At 37.1% G+C, this 24,592-nt stretch overlaps 1 protein-coding gene across 1 annotated transcript in view; it reads left to right on the top strand.

Annotated features, from left to right (window-relative positions):
• TRDN (triadin) overlaps positions 1–24,592 on the top strand; it is a 229,340-nt gene that overhangs the window by 18,191 nt on the left and 186,557 nt on the right. The window contains exons 2-3 of the mRNA XM_063329689.1: positions 12,545–12,754; positions 19,784–19,825. Coding sequence (XP_063185759.1) covers positions 12,545–12,754; positions 19,784–19,825 — 252 coding nt within the window. The remainder of the gene's footprint in view (positions 1–12,544; positions 12,755–19,783; positions 19,826–24,592) is intronic.

The raw sequence follows: 24,592 nt of genomic DNA on the forward strand, positions 1-24,592 counted from the left end.
TCTCATTTATACTGCAGAAGTCTGAAGAGGTGTGATAGGAAAAATTATACCGCAGGTCAATCTCTGATCCCTTGTAATGTATAAAATTAGATGAGGAGGGTCTGGGGCCTGATTTCCAGCTCACAAAAGCAAGAGTCCCTGAACCGATCTGTAGGCTATTCATCGTGCTCTTGAACAACTCTTCTGGGTTCGCCTGTTCAGAATGCAGTAGTGTGAAAAAAATGGCTTAGTTATGGGTACAAGACCGACTTATTAACAGTCTCATTTACTGTCAATTTACTTGTGGGTAAAAGTCAGGTATCGCTACCAATTTCTCAAATGTGGTGATGACCTTGTTCCACTGACAGGTGTTAATCAGTTTGGACTGGCATGGATACAATCACTGAAGCAATTTTTTTTTTCCTCAGGTAACCTTCAAGAAATCATAATCTTCTTGGGTTGTCTTCTTTTCAGTGTGTAGGTGGGGTGCCAAAAATATCTGCACAGGGAGAAAAGATAGCTAAGACTCCATACCCGTACATGAATGCTATGTAATGGCCTTTTCTCATCAATCTTGAATTGACAAGTTTTTCAGACATTCCAAAACTTGGTCAGGATATAATCCTGAATCAAATGGATTAAGACATGGCTAATTCATGGTAGCTGGTTCAGAAATGGCTGTGAGTAAGGGAGGGCACAGTGACGTTTTCCTACTTGGTCAAAGATTTTTCTACTTAGAATGGGTCTCAATAGTCTCACATATCCCATTTTATCTAGGTTACTTAATACACACTCGAAGCAAAGTTTTCTTCTAAGATACGAGTATCTGTCATTAGCTGCTATTAAAGAAACCTTTGTCAGAGCGTGTAAATATTTCCAAGCTCTTGAGAATCTCAGAACACATTTTAGATGGCAGATGTATTATTAATATGTATCCTCAACAAAGATCAACTGTTCTCACTGTGACAGGGTGTCCTACATGTCTCAGCTGCCCATAGACATCACGCCTATTTCCAGATAAAGACCAGAGATGAATGAAAATATTAATTTAGTCTATCAAGGTCTATCTTCAACTTCAGGTTACGATTTTTGGAATCAGTATTGCAAAAAGAAAATGAGAAAACACACCATCAACTTTTACCTAAACACTGAATGTTATTCCTCGGTGTCAGTTCAAGAGCCCTCTCATGCCCTAAAACTGAAGGGATATTTTCCAAAGGATGCTTTCAGACCAAAAAAGAAGAAAACAATAAACAAACCAAAACCTTCAGAGGAGCCATTCCTATCATGACTACCACTGCTTCCTAGAATTCTTCTCTTGTGGGAATACAGACTGAATACAGATATTATATCAGAAAGCATTTTGGGGGTATATTTTGACAGCCTCATAAGTTTCAAAGCAAGTTTTAGAAAACTTTGTTTCCCTAGTATTTTAGGTGCCTACGTAGTGGACTTGCCTTCAGCTGTTCAGATGAAGTACTGAAGTACAGATGGAGTACTCTCATAAAGTAACTCCTTGACAGAAGATGACCTTGATTCATCTGTTCTTGTTTATTCCAAGCTATAGCTAACTACTGTCTCTCATGAAATTGGTTACACTGTTTTGCAAGCCACATAACGGTTTTCTTCAGTAGATCACTCTCGATTTTCTGTCTCCCAGACAGCACAACCTGTAATAGATTCATAGTAAGTTGTCATTTACAGCTGAGATATGTCAGTGACATAGATGACTGATTTTCCACAAGTACTTACTGTAGTTTTCCCCTTTTGTCAGATGAGGAATTTTGTTTCTCCACTTTTTAGCAAAGTCTTTTCAACATATATATGTATATATTTTACAACATAGTTCTTTGCATAGCAATTCCTGGATTCTTGTTGGCCGAAAATGTCTTTTTCTTCTGTCTCTGGTCAGACAGCTGGGGTCAGGTCTCTTCAATATGACTTATGCGTGTATATATTCAAACTGTTTGCATGTGGTAATCTCCATATTTGAGTGCTGTAATGGCTGGGTAGCTCCATATGGAAGACTTGGCAATGTGAGATGCTGCTTCCACTTTAAGTTGTGGAGACCATTGAACTACTTTCATTTTCAGAGTCTGTAGATAGCAGTCCATTAAGACATACACAGTTGGTCCTACGTCCAGTGTCAGGTTAGCTTGGAATAAATGAAATCAAGCAAATGATCTTATTAATCATTCCTAGACACACTTATTTAGGAGATAATGGTAGTTCCACCAGAAGAAGCAAAGATCTTGAATTTTCTTTACAGAGTTTCTTTATACTGGTACACTTGTCTGGAGTGAAGACAGTGGTATTTGTAACCTACTATTTATCCTAGCGACTTTCAATATTTATTATGATTATCATTATTTTACAGATGGGAACAGATTTTTTTTTCTTTTTTTTCCATAACAACAAAAAAGAAAGTCAGTGTTTTTCTCTAATCCCCTCTGAAGGCTGCAGGGCTGTGTAGAGTTGAGTTTCCAAAACAAATAACAAAGGGAATGCATACAGCGCTCTTGCTGCAGAAGGTTTCGTGCTATTTAAAGATAAATGGCAACCATTTTCCTCCAACCTTCATTTTGACATTTTAAAAGATAAAAAGTACCTCTCAGCTTATATCAACTCACAAGCACACCTATATACCCCTTTGGCATCTCTTTCAGAAATGTCAGATTTCTAAGAGGAACAAGAAGGTAAAACTTTTTACTGTTTTAGAGCACAAATCTGTTTCCAAAAAAAGGAAGGTATTACTAGTGATTGATAAAAAAAATTCAGGTGTGCAACCAACCAAACAATGGATTTCTCAGGATGCTGATAGTTTAGTATTCAGAATTCATAATGTTTAGTGTTCAGAATTCAGCTACACTCTTACCTCATCTACATACCAAGAAGCTGGAAATGAAACATTTGATTTCTGAACAAATCTCAGCATTTCCAAAAGAAAACGTAAAAACATATCAAACTGAATAGTTATTTAAAGAAAAAAAAATTAAAGTTCAACTTCCAGATCATGCAAAGGCAAAGCCTTTTGAAAACAGAGCAGCTCAGTGTCCCTTTACCATACTTGGTTGCTGGTTTAAAGTGCAGTAAATGGCATTTTTCTTGTTCTTATCAACTGTACCTCCTGTAGTTTAGATTTTATAGAAGTAATTTATTCTTTGTTAATTATTTTTAACCCCTGTAGTCTTCTAAGTTCTCAAGAAATTACTACACAAAGTGATATAGCTGTAAGTAAAATGATCTATAAAATTTCCCAATAAAACCTGCTATCTTTTAAACCTGGTCCTTAGGGCTTCCCTTACTTTTCTTTCCAAAGTCATTTCAGGTATGAATTATTGCAGAGAGGCCCACAGTACGGTCATATAGGACTATTTCAGCAGGCTCAACAACACAGAAGATCTTTTAACTACTAACTAACCAGTAATCCCTTCTGTGTCTGTTGTACTTGAATAAGCAGAATAATGTAAAAGCTCTTTGACATACATATGAACACAAGAAACAACTACGCAGAGACAGAAGGTTAAAGGTTGTATTGGCATAATGTTCTTTATAAGCAATTTTGGAATGAAGTGAAGGCGTTTTTTACATTTCCTTGCAAAGGTATAGGAGACAAATTTTCCTCCACTTAATTTGAAGAATCAACTAATGCTCTACTAGACTATGAAATTCAAACACATAAGGAAAGATGGAAATTCGGCTTCAAATCACTGAAGTTCAACTTTTCAAGTGGTTTAGGACTCTTCTTGTATAAATTTTCAATGGGATGTGGTCTCCTAAATCCTGCAGACATCATCTGACCTAACTGGGCTCTCTGAAGTCCAAGGTTAGAAGTACGTCAGCTGAGAGGAAGTTAACTTATTTTACTGATGATCGTATTTTAAAACACAATGTAATTGGAGGCTAACTGAAACTGGCTTTTACTTCCCCTCCTTGAAGTTCTCAGATCACTTCAAGATGTCTGTACAAATAGGTAGAATTCCTCTTCTTCACAGGTAATTTATCCAATACTACAGTTCATACTTTGGCCTATTCCAGAACAAGTAATAGCTAGTATTAGCATATCTTCAACAGGATCCAATGATGCATTCCCCAAAAATGCATATGGTGCCTATTAGTTTTGCAAGCATATACACTTTTTTTGTTTGTGTGTGGGTTAAGTGTTTGGTAAGATTTTTTGTTCCCACTCTTCTCTGTAGGGGAAATCTGTCTGAAGCAAAGATAGCTTTTCTTAGTTGTATATCCTTATTCCTTTTCAAAATCTTCTCAGTTACGCTTGTTGCTAGAGCAGAATGAATTTCCTGACTGTGGAAGATTGACTTCCCTGCTATCCCATTCCATGCTCTGAACTTTTCTAGACAAACCATCCCTAATTGCTGCTACTGAGATTTGTCCCCTTGATCAGGAGGGCTCCCGTGGGGGTGAAGACCAGGTTGCCCTCAGGGGATTCTGACTCCTTGTGTACAGTAATGGTCCAAATCCAACATTTGAATCTGCGTAGCAAGGAGTTAACCACGTATGCCAACTTGTTCCATGAGATACAACCAATCTTTTGTATATACACAAAAGTATTTTTAAAGTAATCTTTGTAGCTGTCCTCCGAAAAAAGCAAAATCAGATACATGCATTCAAATAATTGTAGCTAGGTGGAAAATGTGGGGTTTGGAAGCATTTTGATTTGGTATTCTTGGAGTGTGATGAAGAACTGCTGTGCTTCAGCTGATTAATTATTTCAAAAAGTGATTTATACCAGGTATATGATGCATTATATAAGAAAGAGCAAAATAGAGTAAGGAACTTATTTAAAAACATTGGAGCTTAGTTTCTGAGTTTTCCATATTTCTTCTATTGAGAATCAGTAGCACTTCACAGCGGGTCTTGAAAAATTGTTCCATGTGGGAAAACAAATCCTCCCATACATTTTCTATTTCTCCTTTTTATTATAAAGGACATTTGCATAAAAATAGTAGATTTGCTTCTTCAAAGTTCATTTTCTCTCACTGCTCCCTCCCATTTAGAATCGTCGTAATCCTCACAATAGATTGACGTGGAAATGGTTGTAATATCACAATGGAAGAATTATGACTGCAAGCAGCAGGTCTTAAAGAAAGATCTTAAAGATCCTGTTTCCATACAAGTATCATTGCAAATAAAGAGCAGTGGAGAAGTAATAACAGAAATAAAATACTGTTTAAAATGGACATTTATTTGACTTTGCTATTTATTTGGTATTTATTTAGTGAAAATGAGATCAGCAAAAGCATGAGAAACAACCAACATGTCAGAGGATTAGTCCAGCTGGTGGGTTATCTTGTCTTCATCAGCAGCCACTGACTGAGGAAAAAGTGTAAGTTCAGACATTAAGTGCTTAACCCCTGCCCTGCCAGAATACTTGCTCAGCATTTAGGGATATGAACTAAAGAAAATTCCTGACTCAGAGATTATGTCTTTGTAGTCAAAAGTCCTGTTTTCTTTCAGGCAGTTGCCTGGTCCATATCGTAATCTGTCCATACATCACTGGAAAGTAATCTTCTGTTCCTATCATAGAGTTATGGAGTTTTTCTAATTAGTCTTAATTAAATTATTTTTTCAATCTGGTTTGTTGGTTTTGGTTTGGTTTTGGTTTGGTTTTTTTTTTTTTTCCCCACATAGCACATGGCACTGTTCTGTATCCTAAGAAACAGTCATTATTACAATCCCAAAATATATATCACACCTCTGAATACAGAATTAAAAACTTCTAGTTTTTAATGCTGTATGTATTAGTAGTAGTACTGCTATTAGTATTATTTACTGATACTGCACGAAGTACACATATTCTTTGAACTAAATAATGAAACGGCTTGATAGGATGTATCTTTTATTCTACAAACTTCTTATTGGAATTGATGAGATCAAAAGATTAGTGTACGTAATTTCTTGGAGAATGAATAGGAAAGATTAATACAATTTACTTCTTTAAATTATCAGATGCTTTCTATTGATCAAAAATAAACCTATACAGATATAATAACAGAAAAGGAAATTAAAAAAGTACACAGCACCGCATGTAATTATAAGTGCCTCTTCTGAATTCAATTGTTCAGTTAATTTTCGTGCACCATCCTCTCCATATTCCATAATCTCTATTCTATTTCTTTTGTCATGTAGAATTGGTTGCTGCATAATCCCCAACCCTATTTTCCACATTTCATAAAGAATATTACATTTTTATAACTATCAGTCACCAATACATCTGCAAATGTTCCCCGCACAGGCAGTCCCAGTCACAGGTTTCTAGCCTTTAGTCTGCAGAAAGACTACCTATTAATTTTGAGAATTTGGACAATATATACATCATAGGCATTGAGAGGTTTTTCCCTTTGCGCTTTAATTACATAAACTATAGAGCAACACTTCAGTACTCTGTGTGATGAATCTGAAGTCTGTAAATTCTGGTATCAGTTGTGAAACTCCTTTTATATATTATTCACTTTTAGCTATACCAGTTGCGTTAACTCATTCGTATGTACAGGGAAGTAATATGATACAAAAGAAAAGAAATAGCTGAATGTCAGCCATCTCAAGAGCAGATTTATGCTGCAGCTCTAAATAAATTAGCTTTTCTTAAGATCATAACATTTCTGCTCAACAGCTTGCAGAAACTTGTTTGTACTCAGACCACCTACACTAGGTGCCCACCACCCATTTCGGGGCTGAACTGCAGATCGCTGCCCTACTCACAGAGCCCGGTGCAGATAATGGTGAGAGAGAGGAGATTTCAAAGATAAACTGAATTTGCCTATTTAAGCCTATTTAAGCTTTCTTTCCCTGTTTCCACGTGCCCCTCTATCACTGCTAGAAAGAGTCTTGCCCTTGTGTTACCATGTATGTCCAATAGAAAACATGATCCACATTAGTGGATCTAACTCAGTTCCTAACCAACTGAAGGCTACCAGGACTACAGATGCTCCGTAGTAAGTGGTTTTAAATCCACTGTAATCACATACTTTATCAGCATTTGGAGGAGAGAAAAAGGGTTTGCCCATCTGGACTCCTCTTGCTTTTCTTTCTCTGATCTGTCCTGCACTCTGTTACTCACCGTCCAGTATCTGCGTCTCTTGGCCTCTGGTGCTGGCTGGATAAGACGGTGGAGGCTTTCTGTTCAGGTGTGTACAGCGGGTTCTGAGGTTCTCTCTTCTCTCTGCTCAGCATTTTGTTCTCACACAAGTGTATAAAGGAAGCAAAAGGCATGAGTCCAGTGAAGAGTTTCCAGCTCCCTGTGCCTATGGAAGTACTGGGAATTGGCTACATACCTACAATGAAGAAAAAGCTTTCTGGACAAAATTCATTAGCCCTCCTCAGGAAAGAATATTGCTACTGTTATTCTATTGCAAGCTTTTTGTTATTAACCGCAGCAGAAATTCTGCCTTTTCCTTTCCATTTGTATAAACCAAGGGTGCAGAAACCACAGCAGAGAAATTAAAAGAGAACAACTCCACAGTCAGGCATCAGTATCACCTGAACAACAGGCATAGGCGTAGTCTTTTCTTGTGTTAAAAAGCATTTTACCCGCATGGGAAAAAAATGATTACTGTAGAGGTCTGTGGACTCACTAAAGGTGATACGCTGGTCCTGAAAAAATGCAGCAGATGATTATTGCATATCCATTGCCCAGTCCTTCACTGAAGGGTTCTAATCCCTTGTCCTCGTCTCCCGGAGGTACCCTCCTTACCATAAGCTGAGACTCCTGCCTGCCTGATCGCAACAGTGGTGGATTGATAAGGTCACCAGGTTAAAGCACAAGGCTCAAGCCGGTGCTTAATATACAATGCCAATTTATACAGTCATTCTTTCTCTTTTCTGCTCCCTTAATTAGTATTTAAATATTCCAAGTGAAGTGGAATAGGTCGAACAGGAGCCATTAATGACCTGAATCCAGAATACTCTATAGCCTGTTTATTGGAGTGTTCATCTGGGGAGTGGAACAGACAAGACAAGTCAAAATCTACCAGCTCTTTCATTTAGAGCAGACTGCACTGAGGCTTCTCGCATCCCAACCGATTTGCCCTAGCAACAATATTATTATTTAGAAGGGAACAACCTCTTTTAAAAGCCCTCTGCTTTTAATATACACAGCCTTAAAAAGGCATTTCACATTAAATATTTACTTGACTTTTTTTTTGGTGCTATTGGCAAATACTGTAATACCTAAAATAAGTATGAAATACCATAAATACCAAAAATTACTATTTTACATTTGCATAAGTCTGAATGAAGTAGGGGTATTTTTTGTTGTGTTTTGCCTTTTTTTTTTTTTCTTTTTTTTTTGCCTCTAGGGTAGTGGGAGGTATAGCTGCTGAACTGCAAAATCAAGTGCCCACCCTTAGCCATGGACTCTTATGTTTTTTATGCCTTAAGGAGAGGTCAGCTCACAACTACAAAGGGTATTTTATCTAAGCTGCCAGGACTACAAGCTCACCCTGGACTCAGAAAGTCGCACAGTGTTCTCCTCAAAGTTGTCAGCAATTGTCAAGGTTTATTTATACCTATGAGACGCTATGGGTCTTCAGATTGTATCCTAAGTGACAACGCTGAAACCAGAGGAGTAGTAAGAATCTCAGAATTTGAGCTGTTTGGAATTTAGCAAATCAATCTGTTGACATAAAGGTGACATTTGTGACCTGATGGGGCAGTCCTGTGAGCATGAGAAATTGTGATGTGAAGTCAGAGGTATACATCCCCACAGTAATTTTTTTATAGAAATGTATATATAACTTTTTGAAGTTCCCATCCTCATTGAAAATCAATAGCAATCACAACCCAAAGTGCCAGGAGGCTCTAGTAGACATGTGGTTGTGGATTAAAATTGGATGGCTGAAATTGTAACAGCCTTCAGCTGCACCCTCCACTCCTGTGACGGATGTTTCCTCCCCCAAAATAGGGACAACTGATCTGCTCATGAATCTCCTGATCCACTGCAGTGTCCACTGCAGTGTTCATCTAAGTATCCTAAAGTAAACTTACTTGGATTCTGGTTGACTTAATGCAAACAGTGAAATTTGTCTTGGGAGAGAAAATGTGTATTATACGGGCAGCAAGAATGTCTGGAGAAGTTCAGGGATCTGATTTTAACCTGTTGCTGAAGGATCCCTGTCAATTTTACAAGTAAAAATTGATAGGCTTCATCAGGTGATTTCAAAGCACCAAAAGTACCTGTCTTTCTCATTCCCCTGCTGGGCAGCTGAGGCCTCACTGACCTCTCGGGCAGGAGCTTTGCTAACTCTGGCGTTTTTCTGAGAGAGAGGAGAATTGCTGCTGGTTGAATTGATTGAAACACTGCCCATGCGTAGGTCCCTTCTTATTCTACTGGTCTAGATGTGTGAATAGCATCACTGTAGGTTTGGAGAGGAGGTTAACACTGGTAGGAGATGGACAAAAAAGTACACAACAACTGGGGACTGCAAAGCAGGTACCAGGCACAGAAAAGCGTCGGGATAGGACCATGGGTACTGCAATAACAGAGTGGCTGTAGGGGGGAGGGCAATCATCTTGGTGTTATTGCCGCTTCTTTTTGAAGTCATGAAATTACAATGGTATCAATATACAATCCTCCTCACATGAGATTATGTATCAGCACACACTCTTCCTCGGGAGTCATCAAATAAACTCCTCCAGACAATTTTGTTTGTATTAGTAGCTAGGGACATAAAAATCTAATTTCTATTTTCAGTGGTTTAGGGCATCCTGTCTGGACTCCTCCAGGCAGTTCAGAAGTTACTGTCCTGTAGGCGATGCCTGCCAGTCCTGTGTGGATGCCTCTAATACCATAAAGCACCTATAACAACACTGGAGACCTTTCTTAGGCACCTGAATCATACTGCAAGCAATCTGCCTCGGCAAACTCTAGCAGTATAGAAACATTTTTCTTAGCTTGACTTCCAGGAAAATTTGCATCAATAGCTGTATTTTACTGTATGACGTCCTGGGTTTTTAAAGGGAAATCTGACTTGGCTACATCAGCAGCCAAAAGCATGCAATAGATAACCTTCTAGCATACTTGAGCTTTGTCTCTGCAGCATTGCTCGGATTGATAAATTGTGGGAAACCGTTTTCTTCAGCAAAGACGACACATAGCAGTCTGAATTTGAAAAGTTAGGTATACTAAACAGGAAGGAACTATTTTTACTTTGAAGGGTAATTATATGTATATGTCTATATCCAGATACATACATAGAGTTTTAATTGCTTGTATTATAACTGTGCAAATATCTGCCATTAGTATGTCCTTGGAGGTATGCTGTGATACTAATCAGATTTGTCGAGATGAAACAGTACTTTCTATTCTCTCTTACACATCATAAACTCTGACTGATATCCCCAAGGGAAAAAAATGCATAATGTGTCATTTATGACCTGTTGCATGCGCAAATCACTTGCATTTTGTATGCAGTAGGGTAACAAAATGCTATTGATTCTGAATTTGACTTTAGGAAACTGATCTTTATTGCTAGCTGTCACTTGGCAGATTTTTTCTCCTGCTGTGAAATGTTTGATTCAAAATTTATGTTTGGAGAAATGGAAGCAGTGATGGTTTTATAATATATAAAAAAAAGAACATAAATTCTATCTTACTAGATAGACATTATTCATAAGCAGAATAAACATTGTATAAACAAGACTAAATTTCAAATAAGTACCAAAAAACATGTAATATGCCAATCTTGTTCTTATACAACACTGCTGTTGAGCAGAGCAGCTTTGTGGGGCTTGAAGCAAGGCACTGATCTGCAGAAGCAAGCTTAAAAGGTAGAGCTAAGGGAAGTACACACAAATGCAATGCACTACATAATAATTCAGGGTATGAATTTGAACACTCTACGGATATGGAAGATGTAGAGTTAGGGAACGTCTGACACCAGAATTGTCCTTCCCTGTTCTACAGATGTATGTGAGGTACATAAAGGTCATTTCAGTATCACTTTACAGTATTGTTCTCACTTTCTACAGAAAAAGAAACAAAATAAATATTGATTAGCATGAGGATTGGAAGACTTGTTATACCATCTTTTTTTTTAGGGATAAATATATGTAAGTATGGGTAATATGAAGGATCTAATACTTTGTTTATTTCTTTAAGAATATCAATATAGTGATTCTCAAATAGAGGCCACATACATGTTGTGATGGTAAATATCTGAAAGTCTTCAACAGCCTGATAACTTAGCTCTACCAATAAGTTTGCATGGCATATTTACCATTTTCTATGTGAAAAGTGAAACTAAATCTGTTTACCTTCTATAGAGCCGCTCCGTCACTTTCCTTATCTCCATCATCCTAGAAAATTGTCAGCTTTGTAGGTTGTACCAGCTGTGACAGAAGACAGGTGATCTCAGGGTGAAAAGCAAAGGTATGAGCAAACCAGGCATCACCTGATTTCTTGAAATTTCAAATCTCTGTGGGCAAGGGTCCCTGAAATCACTGACATTAATTTATGAGAGTTGGTATCATCAACCCTACCAGGAACATATGCAACATATCTTTTAATATTTTAAAAGTAACTTACAAGCAGATATTGTAAACTAAGGTAAGTGGAGGTACTGTGCTCTTCTACTGTTGTTGATTGCGGAGTTATGAATATTTTTGCTATTTTTATTGCATATACTGGAAAACAAATACCAACCAATATTGTTCAGGTTATCACTTTCTTTTGTGAGGAGGGCTAATATGAGAACTTTCAAATGTTGTCAGGTATCAGTTACCATAGTTTTGGTTTGTGTCCTGGATTAACGTTTCTTAATGCTCCACAGAGAAGTAGATTAAGTCACTCCTGTTAACTGTCCATTAAACAGTCAATGTGTGTCAACTGTTTATTTAGCAAACATAGGTACTCACCTTCCTACCACCTTTTTAGTACCAAAGCTATGCTTTCTGGAATAAAGTCTGCTTTGGCACTGCAACTCTTGTTTTTTTAGGAGATTATTGCATTAAATAAAAAATGCCACAAAGGTAGGTATTTAAAAATCAGCTACAACACGCTTTGCAACTTATAAAGATACTGGACATGGAAATAATTTGTGTTTCTGTTAGACGAAATGGAGTATAGACATTCCTATTGCCATTGAAATGTGTCCTTGACAGCGTAAGTCCAGCCAAACCTTGAGTGGCATAGACACATTAGCACCATTACAATCAATGGAAGTACGCTTAATCATATCACCTGAGAATCTGGCCTACAGCCCGTAACAAGACAGTCCTTTGGAGAGTAATAATGTGTTATGCTTTCATCAATCACTCTTCTAGGTCTGTAAGCTATTCATGGCAGACTAAAAAATGTCTTATTACAATTAAAAAGGCCAGTCATGGCTATTTCACCATGTTTGCTCCCTAATCAACTTTACTAAAAGTCGCCCCAGCTCAGGAAAAACTCCTTCCAGAAAGCAAAAGAGCCTCTCTTTCATAATGCAATATTTACATTTATTTGCAATATTCTGAGTACAGAAGGATTTCAAAACAACATTCATATTCTTGATTTTTAAGCTCCAAATGTTACATTCTATTTCCTCTGCTTTGACTATTTGCCTAGGACGTATGTCTACAACCACGACGATAATAGATGGTAAGAACGGATCCATTCCCTCATCATCCATGAAAGTGGGCAAGAAATCAGTTACAGAAGACCTCGTGACAACGTTCAGCTCACCAGCAGCATGGCTTCTTGTTGTTGCTCTGATTGTTACCTGGTCGGCAGTAGCTATTGTAATGTTTGACTTGGTGGATTACAAAGCCTTTGCAGGTAAAATTCAGCTTATTCTGTTTGACGTCTTGTGTATTAAAATTTAAAAATTTATTAAGGAGTGTGTATTACGTAAATTTGCATGTCTCTCACCTTCTTGGAGCCAGCACAGTGTCTCTGATGAGTTTACCAAGAGAGGAGATACTGTGAGAAATGTCAGAACATATTAGTTTACACTTCATACATCTTTATAATTTAAATCTCTCCATTCTGCAGCCCATCCTCATCCTGGAAAATGTGTATGTTGACAGTAATATAATATGTATATAGGCATGTGTGGTCAGACTTTTTTTTTGCAACTTCTATATAAAAGTATTTCAAGAAAAATAACATTAATTATTAATTCATATTTTCTGAAATATATTTTAAAATCTTTAATAGTTGCCTTGAATCTTCTGACATCTGCTTACATAGTTCAATGACAAGAAAGAGGGTTTCTAAACATGCTAATCCTAAATTCATCTTCAAAAACCATAAGCACAGAAGACCAGTTTCTTAACATCAGCTAATTCACACCTTTGTCTTCAATAAGGCAATAATTCTAGCCTAGTTTAAGACTTGTCGAACTGACTGAACAAGATCAAGTTTTGGGGTACACATTTGTTACTGAGGGCAAAGATCAAAATGAAGTGTGTGGTACAAGGTCTGTGATCACGGTTGAGGAATGGGAAGAAAGAAATGGGGAATAAAAATTACCTCATTGCTACTTGATTTTTATGTCTTGTATCTGGCAATGATATACAATGGAAAATAAAATCATTACCTATGTTTGTAAAGGGTGCGTAGCGTTCAGCAAGCCACTTCAGCAGCAAAACTTCTGTGAGGTAATCAGCCGTAATGACTGGGAAACATGTAAGTGAAGCAGAAAACAAATGAGTAGGGTCCTTTTCTTTCTTAAATAAGAATTCTAGATCTAAACTTATCACGTCTGTCACGATAATTAACTAGGAATTTACATTCAGGCTTCAGCCTTTTAATTCAAAACAAATTGAGTTGATGTTTCAAAGTTAATTTCCTGGACTTTATTAGTTTACTGATAAATCCATAGTTTTTTGTCCTGCTATATATCAATATTGATCTCAAGATTTACTTAAAAAGCTTTTGAGACATAGACAGAGCTTGAAAGAAAATGACCAATCCCGGATCAATGGATGACATAGAAACTGGAATTGTGGAGAAAATGTAACACAAACCTCACTAAAATGTTTTGCTTCTCATTTGTCTTTGTTTTCAAAAGGCATTCACTTAAGTCACAGCAACACGTAAAGTTCCTTTTGAGTGAACCTCCCAAAACAGGCATCAGATTTTAATTTGTACACAACACACTTAATGTTACAACGCAGATGTAAACCAAGAGAGAGAAACCATATTCTGCTTTTGATTTTCCATATTAAATATAAATGAACCAGTCAATCAATCAAGTTCTTAATATGTTTTTAATAAGCAGTCACAAACAAGGGCATAACTCGGGCAAAACTTCTAAAGTGATTCCTGAACTGACTTTCAGCTCACACATGCTTGATATACCTGTCAGGGTAATGTTAAGCAATGAGAATCTGTATTGGTACTGCAGACTGCAGGAAACTAAGCAGATGGAAATCTCATGTTCATGTTGTATTGGTTAAATGTGCTTAAATCCCAAAGGTGTTGACGGAAACCAGTATTTTCGGACCAGGTTGTAGAAATAAAAAAATGTGAAATTTAATCTGCAGGGTGAGTTCGTATTTTCTGGGGATCTCTGAGAGATGATACTTTAGTATTTCGAGTTCATGAATTCATTTCTTTTCCTTACCAAAGTTATTTCTGTTCCTAAGTGATTAATTAAGCGAGCATTTAAATCAGGTCTCAGTGGTGAAATATTAGGAGAAGGAACGGCTTTGCTCCTTCAGACCAGGCTGTATTAGTCTGTTTTCTGTATTTACATAAATATAACAATGGCTACATTGCTCTTACCATGACCCCTGGGTTTCAACTCCTGAGCTCCTGCTCAGTGTGATTTTTCCAGGTGAAACCCACTGATTTATAAAAAATTCCATGGAAATAGCTGAAGATTTCACATAGGACCACCTGGCTGGTGTTCTTGATACCAGAATGATTTTCACCCTTCAATAGTTTAGCCCTTTGCTGCCAGTGGAGGTAATGCTGTCTTTACGTATAGAAAGAAAGATTTGGAGCATATTTTTAAGTGACTCTTTAAATCTAAAACCTAGTGATACTTCTCTTGGATTTGACACTGCTCTTTGAACAAGCTGAACCACATAAAAAAAGTGAATAGTTATTTTCAGGACTGTAAGTTTAGTTTTGCAAGCATGATTAAAATTAATTTCCTAGTGTTTAAATGTAAATTAAAGATGCGAAAGAAATTATATTCAACTGTATATTTTTTAATCTATAAAACACAGAATATTCAGTGAGTTTTTTCCTTAAATAACACTTACCTTCATAAGTCAGTGCTTTCAATTTCTTTCCATTTCTCTACCTGAAGTTCCACGAAGTTCAAGTTCATAAAGTATGCATAGCGTACGAATGAGGCAAGCTGAGAGCGCTGAACACGGCTAGTCTAGGGAAGAGGAAACTGAGGGGTGACCGAAGAGCTCCCTGCAGCTTTTTGAAGGGCAGTTACAAAGATGACAGAGGACAAACAGTTACCAAGATGAAGACCTTGTTTTATCAGGTGATATAATGAGGGGGATATGGCCAGAAGTTGCTGCCTGAGAAGTTCATGTTGAACACTGGAGGTGGGGGGAAGTCTTTACCAGGAGGGCAGTGCAGCACTGAAACAGGTTGCCTAGAGGGGCTGCAGATTCTGCATCCTTGGTAGTGTTCAATACTTGGCTAGATGGCCACGGCTGACTGGATCCAGTGTTGGCAACAGTCCTTCACTGAGAGGGATTGCACTAGATGAACTTTAGAGGTATCTATTGCTCAACATCTGCGTGATTGCAAGATTTCATTGAAACATCTGTTAGATTCATATAAGGTATTTAGGAAGCATCTAGCCAGGGATCTCAGTGGAGACGCAAAGGCAACTAAGGGGCGGATGCTCCCATCCTCGCATGTGAGGAATGGATCTGTGGACCTTTGTAGTCAGGATTTCACTCACTCGCTCATACAGGCGGTCCTGGTGATTTTTTGCTCCATAGCAGAACCGCTAGTAGTGACTATACTGCACAGGGCTGACTGCAGCAGAAAACAAGAGAGGGCTGACCTAATAAATCAGGCTGGGAACTGTGTGACTGAGGAATATACACAGATTTGTTCCTCCTGATTACACTACAGAGCTGCTGTCCTCTAAAGGAAGTGAAACACCCTGTATTATGAGTTTGCACCCTGAGATTACACAGAGATTCATGGAGCTAAGTAGAAACACAACAGAAGACTTCCTCAGCAGACTAGGAAGACTCAAGCATTTTTTTCTTATTTGAACAATTAACAATTTTGCTGTCATTATCTTAAAGGCAAATAATGAAAAAACCATGTAGAATATTAATACCTGTATTTTATCTTATATATTCTTTTAATTTGTCAGTATAAACTTCACGTTGCCTCTATGATTAGAGAGTACCAACCCATAGATTTTGCTTCATGGTTACTATGGTTTCATGTTCTTTTAGAAGTAAACTATCAAGTTTGGGAGTTTTGACAATTTATACAAGATGAAATTTGTCCCAGGAATAACTATATGAAAATTAAGCGGTTTATTTCATCCCTAAATAGATGCAGTAAATTACTTTTTGGGGGGGCCCTCTCTATTCACTGTCTGAAAAGGAGCCTTTAGAACTGAGGGAGGCTGAGGGAGGATAACGCTAAGGTTTTAGATAGCTGAAGTTAGATGACATGAATTCAAGCTCCACTCATAGAGAGATTTAAGATATATTTTGTGGAATTTTACACATCCAGAATATGATTACCGTAAATTCTATAGTACTCTGTAGTATTCAGGAGGTGCTGGTTATGATAGAAAATATTGCAAGAGGACCCTGTGTTATGGGGTGCATGTGTAAAGCTCTGCCTCCTTGGTGGTTATGGGTCAATTTGTTCAGAGGTTAGAACAGAGATGGGATCTGCAAGTCAGCTTTGGCAGTGGAATTTGAGGAAAGCATAAGCCAAGAATTAGATCAGTGCTGAAAGATTCGCCCCTGTTCTATCTACCCAAAAGAAGGAAATTAAATTTTGCAGTGTTTTGCTTTAGTGTGTTATGTTCATTCCTTTGAGGAAAGAAATGAAAGCTTGCATTCCTATCATGTCGTGTTGTACAACTATAAACATGACTGAAATATTTTTAATGTGGTATGAAGGTGACATGCATTACAAAAGCCTGTTATAAGAAACTATGAATCCCATGCAGTATGTAGAGTGTACGAACATGCAATAAGTAAAAAAATGCTTTGGAAGATCTCTTATACATTCTCAGAATTTTCAGAAATTAAAAAAAATAATTAATTTTGGTTTGATGAATGCTTTGCAGCAGTTTGTTATTACTACCATCCTTTGTGGTAGAAAATACACCTTGTTAATTGGCTTCATAATTCATGAATGTATTTCACGCATTTCTTGTACACGTAACTGGATTATATATTTTAATTGGTAAATGTAACTAAATAATTTAAGATTATTTTAGTCCTAAAGATTGATTGCCCACAATTGCTAATGGGCTAATAAAGTGTTCAGAATTCCCTGCCATCTCTGTGACCAATTACAGCTAATTAACACCACCTTAATTTCAGCTCCAGAGTGTTCAATATTCAGAGTAAATTGATAGTGATTTAGCCAGTCACCTAAAGGCCAGACTAAATCAAACCTAACGAAACCTCACCAAATCTATGAGGCCCGAAACTATCCACAAAATAATCTAAGTGAAAATATAGCACAGCCACACAACACGGTGAGCTTGCCACCTTATTGTGACTGCTTTCATAAAAGAAAAAAAGAGCAGGCTCTTTGTTGAGGATAATTCAGTTTGCTCAACCATAAAGAGGCTTTTCAGAGACCTGCAGCAAAGGCAGATCTCTGAGGAGGTAATGCCTGTCAATGACAGGAATGGGGAGCAAATAGGATATGTAGGCACGGAGCTCCCAGCTCCACAACAAGCGGCAGGGATTCCAGTCAGATATTCTCTTTAATGCTTTTTTTTTTTTTCTTTTTTTTTTTCTTCCTTTTTAAGTTAATGGCAAAACGTCTGGCCAAAATGTTGTGGAGTCTCTCTCATCAGCTTCTGACTAACACAGTCTGAAGTCACCATTTCCCTGCCTTAGCTTGTGGTCTCTTCTATTATTGTCTTGTAGCCACAGGAAGCTTTTGGCTGGCCCTGGGTAGTCAGGATGATATACCTATTAATATTCTCCAGCAAAGGAAAACAAACAAACAAAAACTTAGAATCCATATGTTCAGAAGACAAAAGACACAAGAAGGTAGAGACTTCAAACAGCTCGTACTCTATAATTGACACACAGACATTTGTTTTCCCAGTCACCTGCATGATAAAACTGTAAGGTGCAAAATCTCTCAGGTGCAGAGTGTTTGTTTTGTCATTAAGAGAAGTGGAAGTCCGCAAAATATGGCTATGCTACTGGCTTTATTTCAGTGGGGGTTTTTTGCAAGTTAATCATTATTAGGAATATATCCATTCATTTTTTCTCCAGGAATGATCATGCTATAGTCATTCTATAGCATGTTTACTGGCTCATGTTTACTGGAAATTTTTAAGAACTGCAAAAAGAAGAGTGCACCTATATTTACTCTTGCATTTTAGGCCAGTATATTTGCCAGTTTTAAAACTGATAATACTTTTGCACTTATTCAGGATTAATTTCTGGCTTAGTTTAAAGCACCAGAAAACTTAACAGAATGAATCATGAAATACCTCTAGTGCAAGAGGTATTTCACAGTCTTACCAAATTGAAATAATTGGTAAAAGCTTTTCCATACCTGCAAAACCCTAGATAAATCTCCCACAGAACAAAGGAGTGGGACGTAAAAAAGGTGTTGGCCCTTGCTGTGCTCACTATGGAACTCATCAAAACAGTGCTATAGTCTTTTGAAATACAATTTTTACTGTATTTACAGGTGTCATTCCAGAGCATGAATAAAGAGCTTACGCATTTCAAAGTTCTTAATGAAATCCTTAATTGAATTATACGGGACTTTCACTAGTGTATCCAAAACCTACAAAACAAATTTTTTTTCACTGTCTTCCATAATGATAAAAACAATTAAAGGGATTTAAACACAATTCCAGTTTAAAGAAGGGCTGCCTAGATGACATCTTCCCATGTTTCACTCTGCAACAAATCATACCGCTGAGTTATAAACCCCTAGAAAATGAGTTTATACTGGAAAGAATGACAGTCTATGAAGTACTGCGGTGCTGCGAGTATTGCGTTCATCCCAAATGGTCTAGCATATACAAGATGATAAATTGCGATAGATCAAGCTTCATGAGGTCATGAAGTTGAAAATACGAAATTTCAGAAACTGTATTAATAAGGAAGGATCTAAGAAAAGAAATAAGTCTTGCACGCTTAAGTGCGCTTGCTTCATGGGGTACAAAACACAAACCAACTTGCTGGCCCACAATGGTATCTGTGAAATTTCTAATTATAAACGAACAAACAAAACCAGTAATTCATTTCAGTAACAATTGCAGTGATGTAATTTTTTGGTTATTTCCTGTTGAAGAAATCAAAATAGTTCAACTAGAATAAACTGTATGTAATATATTCTTTTCAGCAATAGAATATGTTTGTAACTTGGGAAAATACCTGTGCCTTATTTAACCGTGTTTTTACATTGCTCTGATTCATACTGTATTACCTTCCACGTACAGAGTATTGTTTTTCTTTTTAATGAACTGCAATTTCTGCTTTGTAACAGCAGCCCCACAGAGATGAAATAACTCCTCACTTCACTCCGTAACTGCTTCCTTTAGTCAAGCGACAGCTGAGGATGTTCGTTATTGCTAACGGTGTTTCTTCCTCTTTTTCTATTGGCCTTTCTGGGGTTGGTTCATCCTGTTGCCATCCGCTATAGCCACCTATTCACAACATTGCGATGATCCCTGTTTACCACCTGGTAAAGACATTCTGCCTGCAGTGTTCTGAATACGCGTGGGGGTCTGCTGGCCGGTGATAACCAAGCATGGGCACGAGCAGAGTGCCAAGGACGCGGCAGCACTGCTTCTCTGCTAACCCCAACTCTGGCTGGCTGGGGCTGCAAAGCTCATTGCAATGGCCTCCTCCCGATTTTCACATCGTGCTTGAAATAGATCCGTCAGCTCAGACACCCTCACTCAGGAGATTCCCAGGAAATGGTGGCAAGCTGGGAGATACTTGTTTTACCCTCATAAATGCCCTTTAAAAATGCCACTGTGCAATTATTTAACAGCACTGCCTTTTTAATCTGAAGTTAAGATCTGTGTTTTTCATCAGGTAATCAAATCCTTGGAATGAGAAAAAACAAAGCTTCAAATTATTTTAGATGAAATAACTGGCTTTTTCAGAACACACCACCTAATTAGGATCTGATCCATCAAATCAGAAGCCTTTCAGCTGATATCAAATCAAATGATATAAATTACACGTAAAGCCCATCCTAAACCTACATTCTTGTCCATGTGTATGGCTATATCAAAAGTACCTGAAATTATTTGATACTTTGTGAAATTCTTTCTAAATTTTGGCAAGTAGATTCTAGCTATAACTACTTTGTGCTCATTTTGGGTAAAATACCTTTGTCCACTTTCAGGTGAGGTTTTCTCTTTGGACTTGACCTCAATATAATTGTCTAAGGCTGATATTAGAAAGAGCCAGGGAAGATTTATACTACAGACTGTAGTCTTCATATCTACAGTTTAACTACCTATAAAATGGAAATTGCTGGGTAATGTTGAGTCTGAGTTTTCTTTGGCACTGTTTTTGTACTTATAACTCAATACACTTATAATTCAAAATTAAATTATTATGTTTATACTTATAATTCAATGATACCCACCAAAGTTTGTTCTGATGCTTAGTGCTGTACGCATGACAAAACTGTGAGTCTGTAAAACAGGGAGATAAGACCTAAGGACACCTATGCTGATAGACTAGAATATTAATAATGGAAGACTTTATGTGTGTATTGAGTTTTGTATGATGTTAGATCCTACTCTTCAGAAGACCGCAGAGTAGAAAGAAACTACTATTTTATAATAATATCAAATCTTAAAAATACATAAAATTTCAAACAAAAATGCAGGTCTCTATATTTCTGACATAATATTCTACTAAAACTAGGATATGTTTTATTATCACAAATTAGCGGTAGGCTTTTGTATTTTATCAAACATGACAGAAATTCTCTATCTTCATCAGCTGCACCTTGTCAGTATCAATGAATTAGATTATATCTCGTAGATCAATCTTTACACCAGATAATTACCGTCATTTGTAATTTAATTGCATTCAATTCACTGGAGTCAAAATATGTAATTGATGAAAATCCAACAATTATTAAGTAATTCATTGCAATTCATTAAAAAAACCCAACCAACTTTAAAATAGGTTGAACTCTGAGTATATATTTAACTATTTGACAAGCAGAAAAGATTGATAAGAGACTACATTCCTGGCAGAATTATTAAGATTGGGATAATGACTGAAGTGATTTGCACAGATAAATCAATTAGTCACTTTTTGTTGTGCACTTCACAGGAATAAATGACACAGACCATGAAACATAACCAAATTTGCTTGAGGCACTACAACAAATCATATCATGTGATTAATCAATTCCTATTTCCAAAAGCCACTGTTAAAGGACCCATTATCAGTCCTGATGAAAAAAAGGTTTATTCTGTTCACAAAATACCACAAGTTTACTGAAGGTGAAGTGGCTTTGTCACTTTAAGAAAATTATTTTCTGTTCCATGAACATACCTAATGGTGACTGAAGAATTCAGAAGTTTGTCATTGGTTGATTTCAAAGAATTGTGTTGAATGTGAGTTATTAATTACCGTTAAAGGTACAAATTCTATTTTCAAATCAATTGAAGTTAAAATTGTGAGTCAAGGACAGTTCAAAACTGAAGAAATTAGTTGGTCAGAATTCCTGTTCTCACATTTTGAACCAAATTACTGTTTCTGTATCAATAATGCTGAAGAGCTACAAAGAACTGTAGCAGTTAAATTTTGATGTAATGATCATGAAAGCCAGTTTCAAAATACATAGGGAGTTTACAGAAGTGTTTAATACCTCTAACACACCTGAAATTATTTCTTAAAGAATTATTTTAACTAAATTTGATTATGTCTAGTAAAGAAAATCCCAAAAAGCTTCCCATTTTTCTTGCAGATATCTACAATAGATAACAAACATTTTCCAACCGAATTCAGCTGAGTTTTCCTACAATAAGATTTTGTTGAAAGGTAGTATACAAAGTCCTTCAATCTGACTGAGATTCTTTATCTGTCAGCTTTAAATCCTCCAAGTTTCATCATTTGCCAGAAAGTTCTGGAATTTGCTATAGCAAAGCATTGTTGCTGGTGCCAGTGCTGTTTTGGAATACAAGTAATCTGCCAAGTTGAATAGTCATATTGACCTGGAATTAATTATGAATGTAAAGTTACAAATCTAAGTGCTTAGCCCAAAGTGTACAATCACAAGAAGGATTTAAATATGACACAGCACCACTAATGTGCTCCATGTCATATACCTCAGTCACATGAAAACAAGGTGTCATGTCCATGCTAATTTTTCAGGCTTCCTTTCCTTCCTAGACAATGAAAAGAGATGGGCATCTTTGGAAATTAATTCATATAATAAATTCATAAAAGGTGTCAGAGGAAGGTGAGAGGCTTGCCTTCTGAAGGTCACAATATATCTTTTTGCATTGGCTTTTGAAGGAGTCCAGAAACCACCAGGAGTTCAACACCTGGCTTTCAGGTGCATTTGGCTAAATAGGATAATCCGAACTTAAGCTGTGATTAAATGAAATGCCATACTGTCAACAAAAGGTCTTCAATACTAATTGCATGTTTCATGCCTGAGCTTAACCTGCTGAGTAACCGTTCGCTTCCTTTCCCCTCCGTCCTACTTTGACAGACATTTAGTATCTTTCCTCTATATTATCTAAGAGGAACAATTGGCTTGGTCCCTATTTACAAGTTCAGCAAAAGGCAGAACTTCACAGCCTGTATCTATCTGATAAATACTCTGTATTCATAAAGGCTTTTTACATTTTAAATTCAAGATCCTGCCCCTGTTACTCCCAGCACAAGATGATATATGATATATCATTTATTAATTCTAGTTTATCGCTATAGGTTAGTTAAAAAATATATATTGCATACTATATAATATATGCTAGCAAGAGAAGTATATTGTGAGCTTAGTTTTAAAATAATTTGTGTTCTAAGGTCTGCCAAGAAACGAAAAGTCAGCTAATCCAGTCTGAATGTGTTGAATCCAAGACTATTCTAAAAGAATTCATCATACTGTTCCCTTGCTGGACATCTGTAAATAAATATCATAATCTAAATTACATCAAAAGATAAAGATCAAACTTTGTGATGAAAATCTGCATTCTCTCAGCTTCACTCTTGAAGCAAGAGTATGCAAATCCTCTGGAAATGGTTATCTTTCTTTGCATGTGCGTGAGGCAAATGGCATCTTTCTCTCTACTTGTTACCCCGTGCATTGCTTTGTTTCCCTTGTTTCTTGTGTGTTTTGTTCTACTAGGGCAAGAACCCACGATTGTAAAAGAGAGCTAAAATCACTGATTTAATCAAGTAGTAATTTTCACTTCAGCATTCTCTGGTGTGGTGTTCCTAAGCATTTTAGGATACATTTTTACTGTTTGCACTACTTTTTAAAAATGTAGGGAATACAACAAAAGTTAAACAGAAGATCTATGCACAAGGAGACAACTTTCCAGGCCTGTGTCACTTGCATCAGGCCGCAAGTGGACCTCGCAGTATCTGTTTGTATACAAAATTTAATTTTTCAACTACCACTAAAGTGTCCTCTACACAGCCCCAAACTGATTTCTCTAAACTTTTTATGTTAAACAGGATTTCCAACTTAGGCCTGTTAGTGTAGGCGTGACTGGAGAATTTCGCCTCTGGACACTTACAATATCTAATCCCTTTTCATAGTTTGCTATGAAGTTGTGATGAATTAAAGACCAGGATATGACGTTGAGAGCTCTGATTCATCAGCAAAGATGGCTTGCCTTGGGGTGGTTGGAATAATTTCCTCTGCTCTTGATCTTGTTCTTCTCTGAGCGTATCCCTTGCCTGCCTGGGGGGACAGCTCTGCTACCTGTGAAGCCGTTCTTGAACTGCTAGTTGATAGACCAGTATATTAAAATAAATCGACACCAATTCTTGTTTAGCATACAGCTGTAGTCCCTGCGGTTGTAAAAGCCTGTGGCTGGAAAAGCAACTGAGCCACCCCTAAGCAACCAGTGGGTAAAGGGTGGGTGGGTAGCCAGAGTGGAAATCAAGGCAGCTGTCCGAAGTTAAACCATCCCTGCTTGTGAATCAAAACCTCAGTTCTGCTAAGATCCCTCTGGCCATATCCATTCTATTCGTCCACTTGGACTACTCAGCACCTCTAGACTGGAATGAAATGCAAGTAACGTCAAGGGTCAGGTTGCAGATTTACTTTTTAATAGCCTAAATATAGGTATTCATTCTCCTGGTAAACACTGAGAAGAGTATTTGTGGCAAATCAGTTGAAAAAATAATGTAAACATCTCAGTGCATGAGGCCAATGCAAACAAATAAATGCCTTATAATAATAAAAGTAAATATTCCCTGTTATACTTCTCGGTCTTTCTGAACACAATAGTGCACACAA

The sequence above is a fragment of the Chroicocephalus ridibundus genome, chromosome 3 (genome assembly GCF_963924245.1).
Source record: "Chroicocephalus ridibundus chromosome 3, bChrRid1.1, whole genome shotgun sequence".
Lineage (NCBI taxonomy): Eukaryota > Metazoa > Chordata > Aves > Charadriiformes > Laridae > Chroicocephalus > Chroicocephalus ridibundus.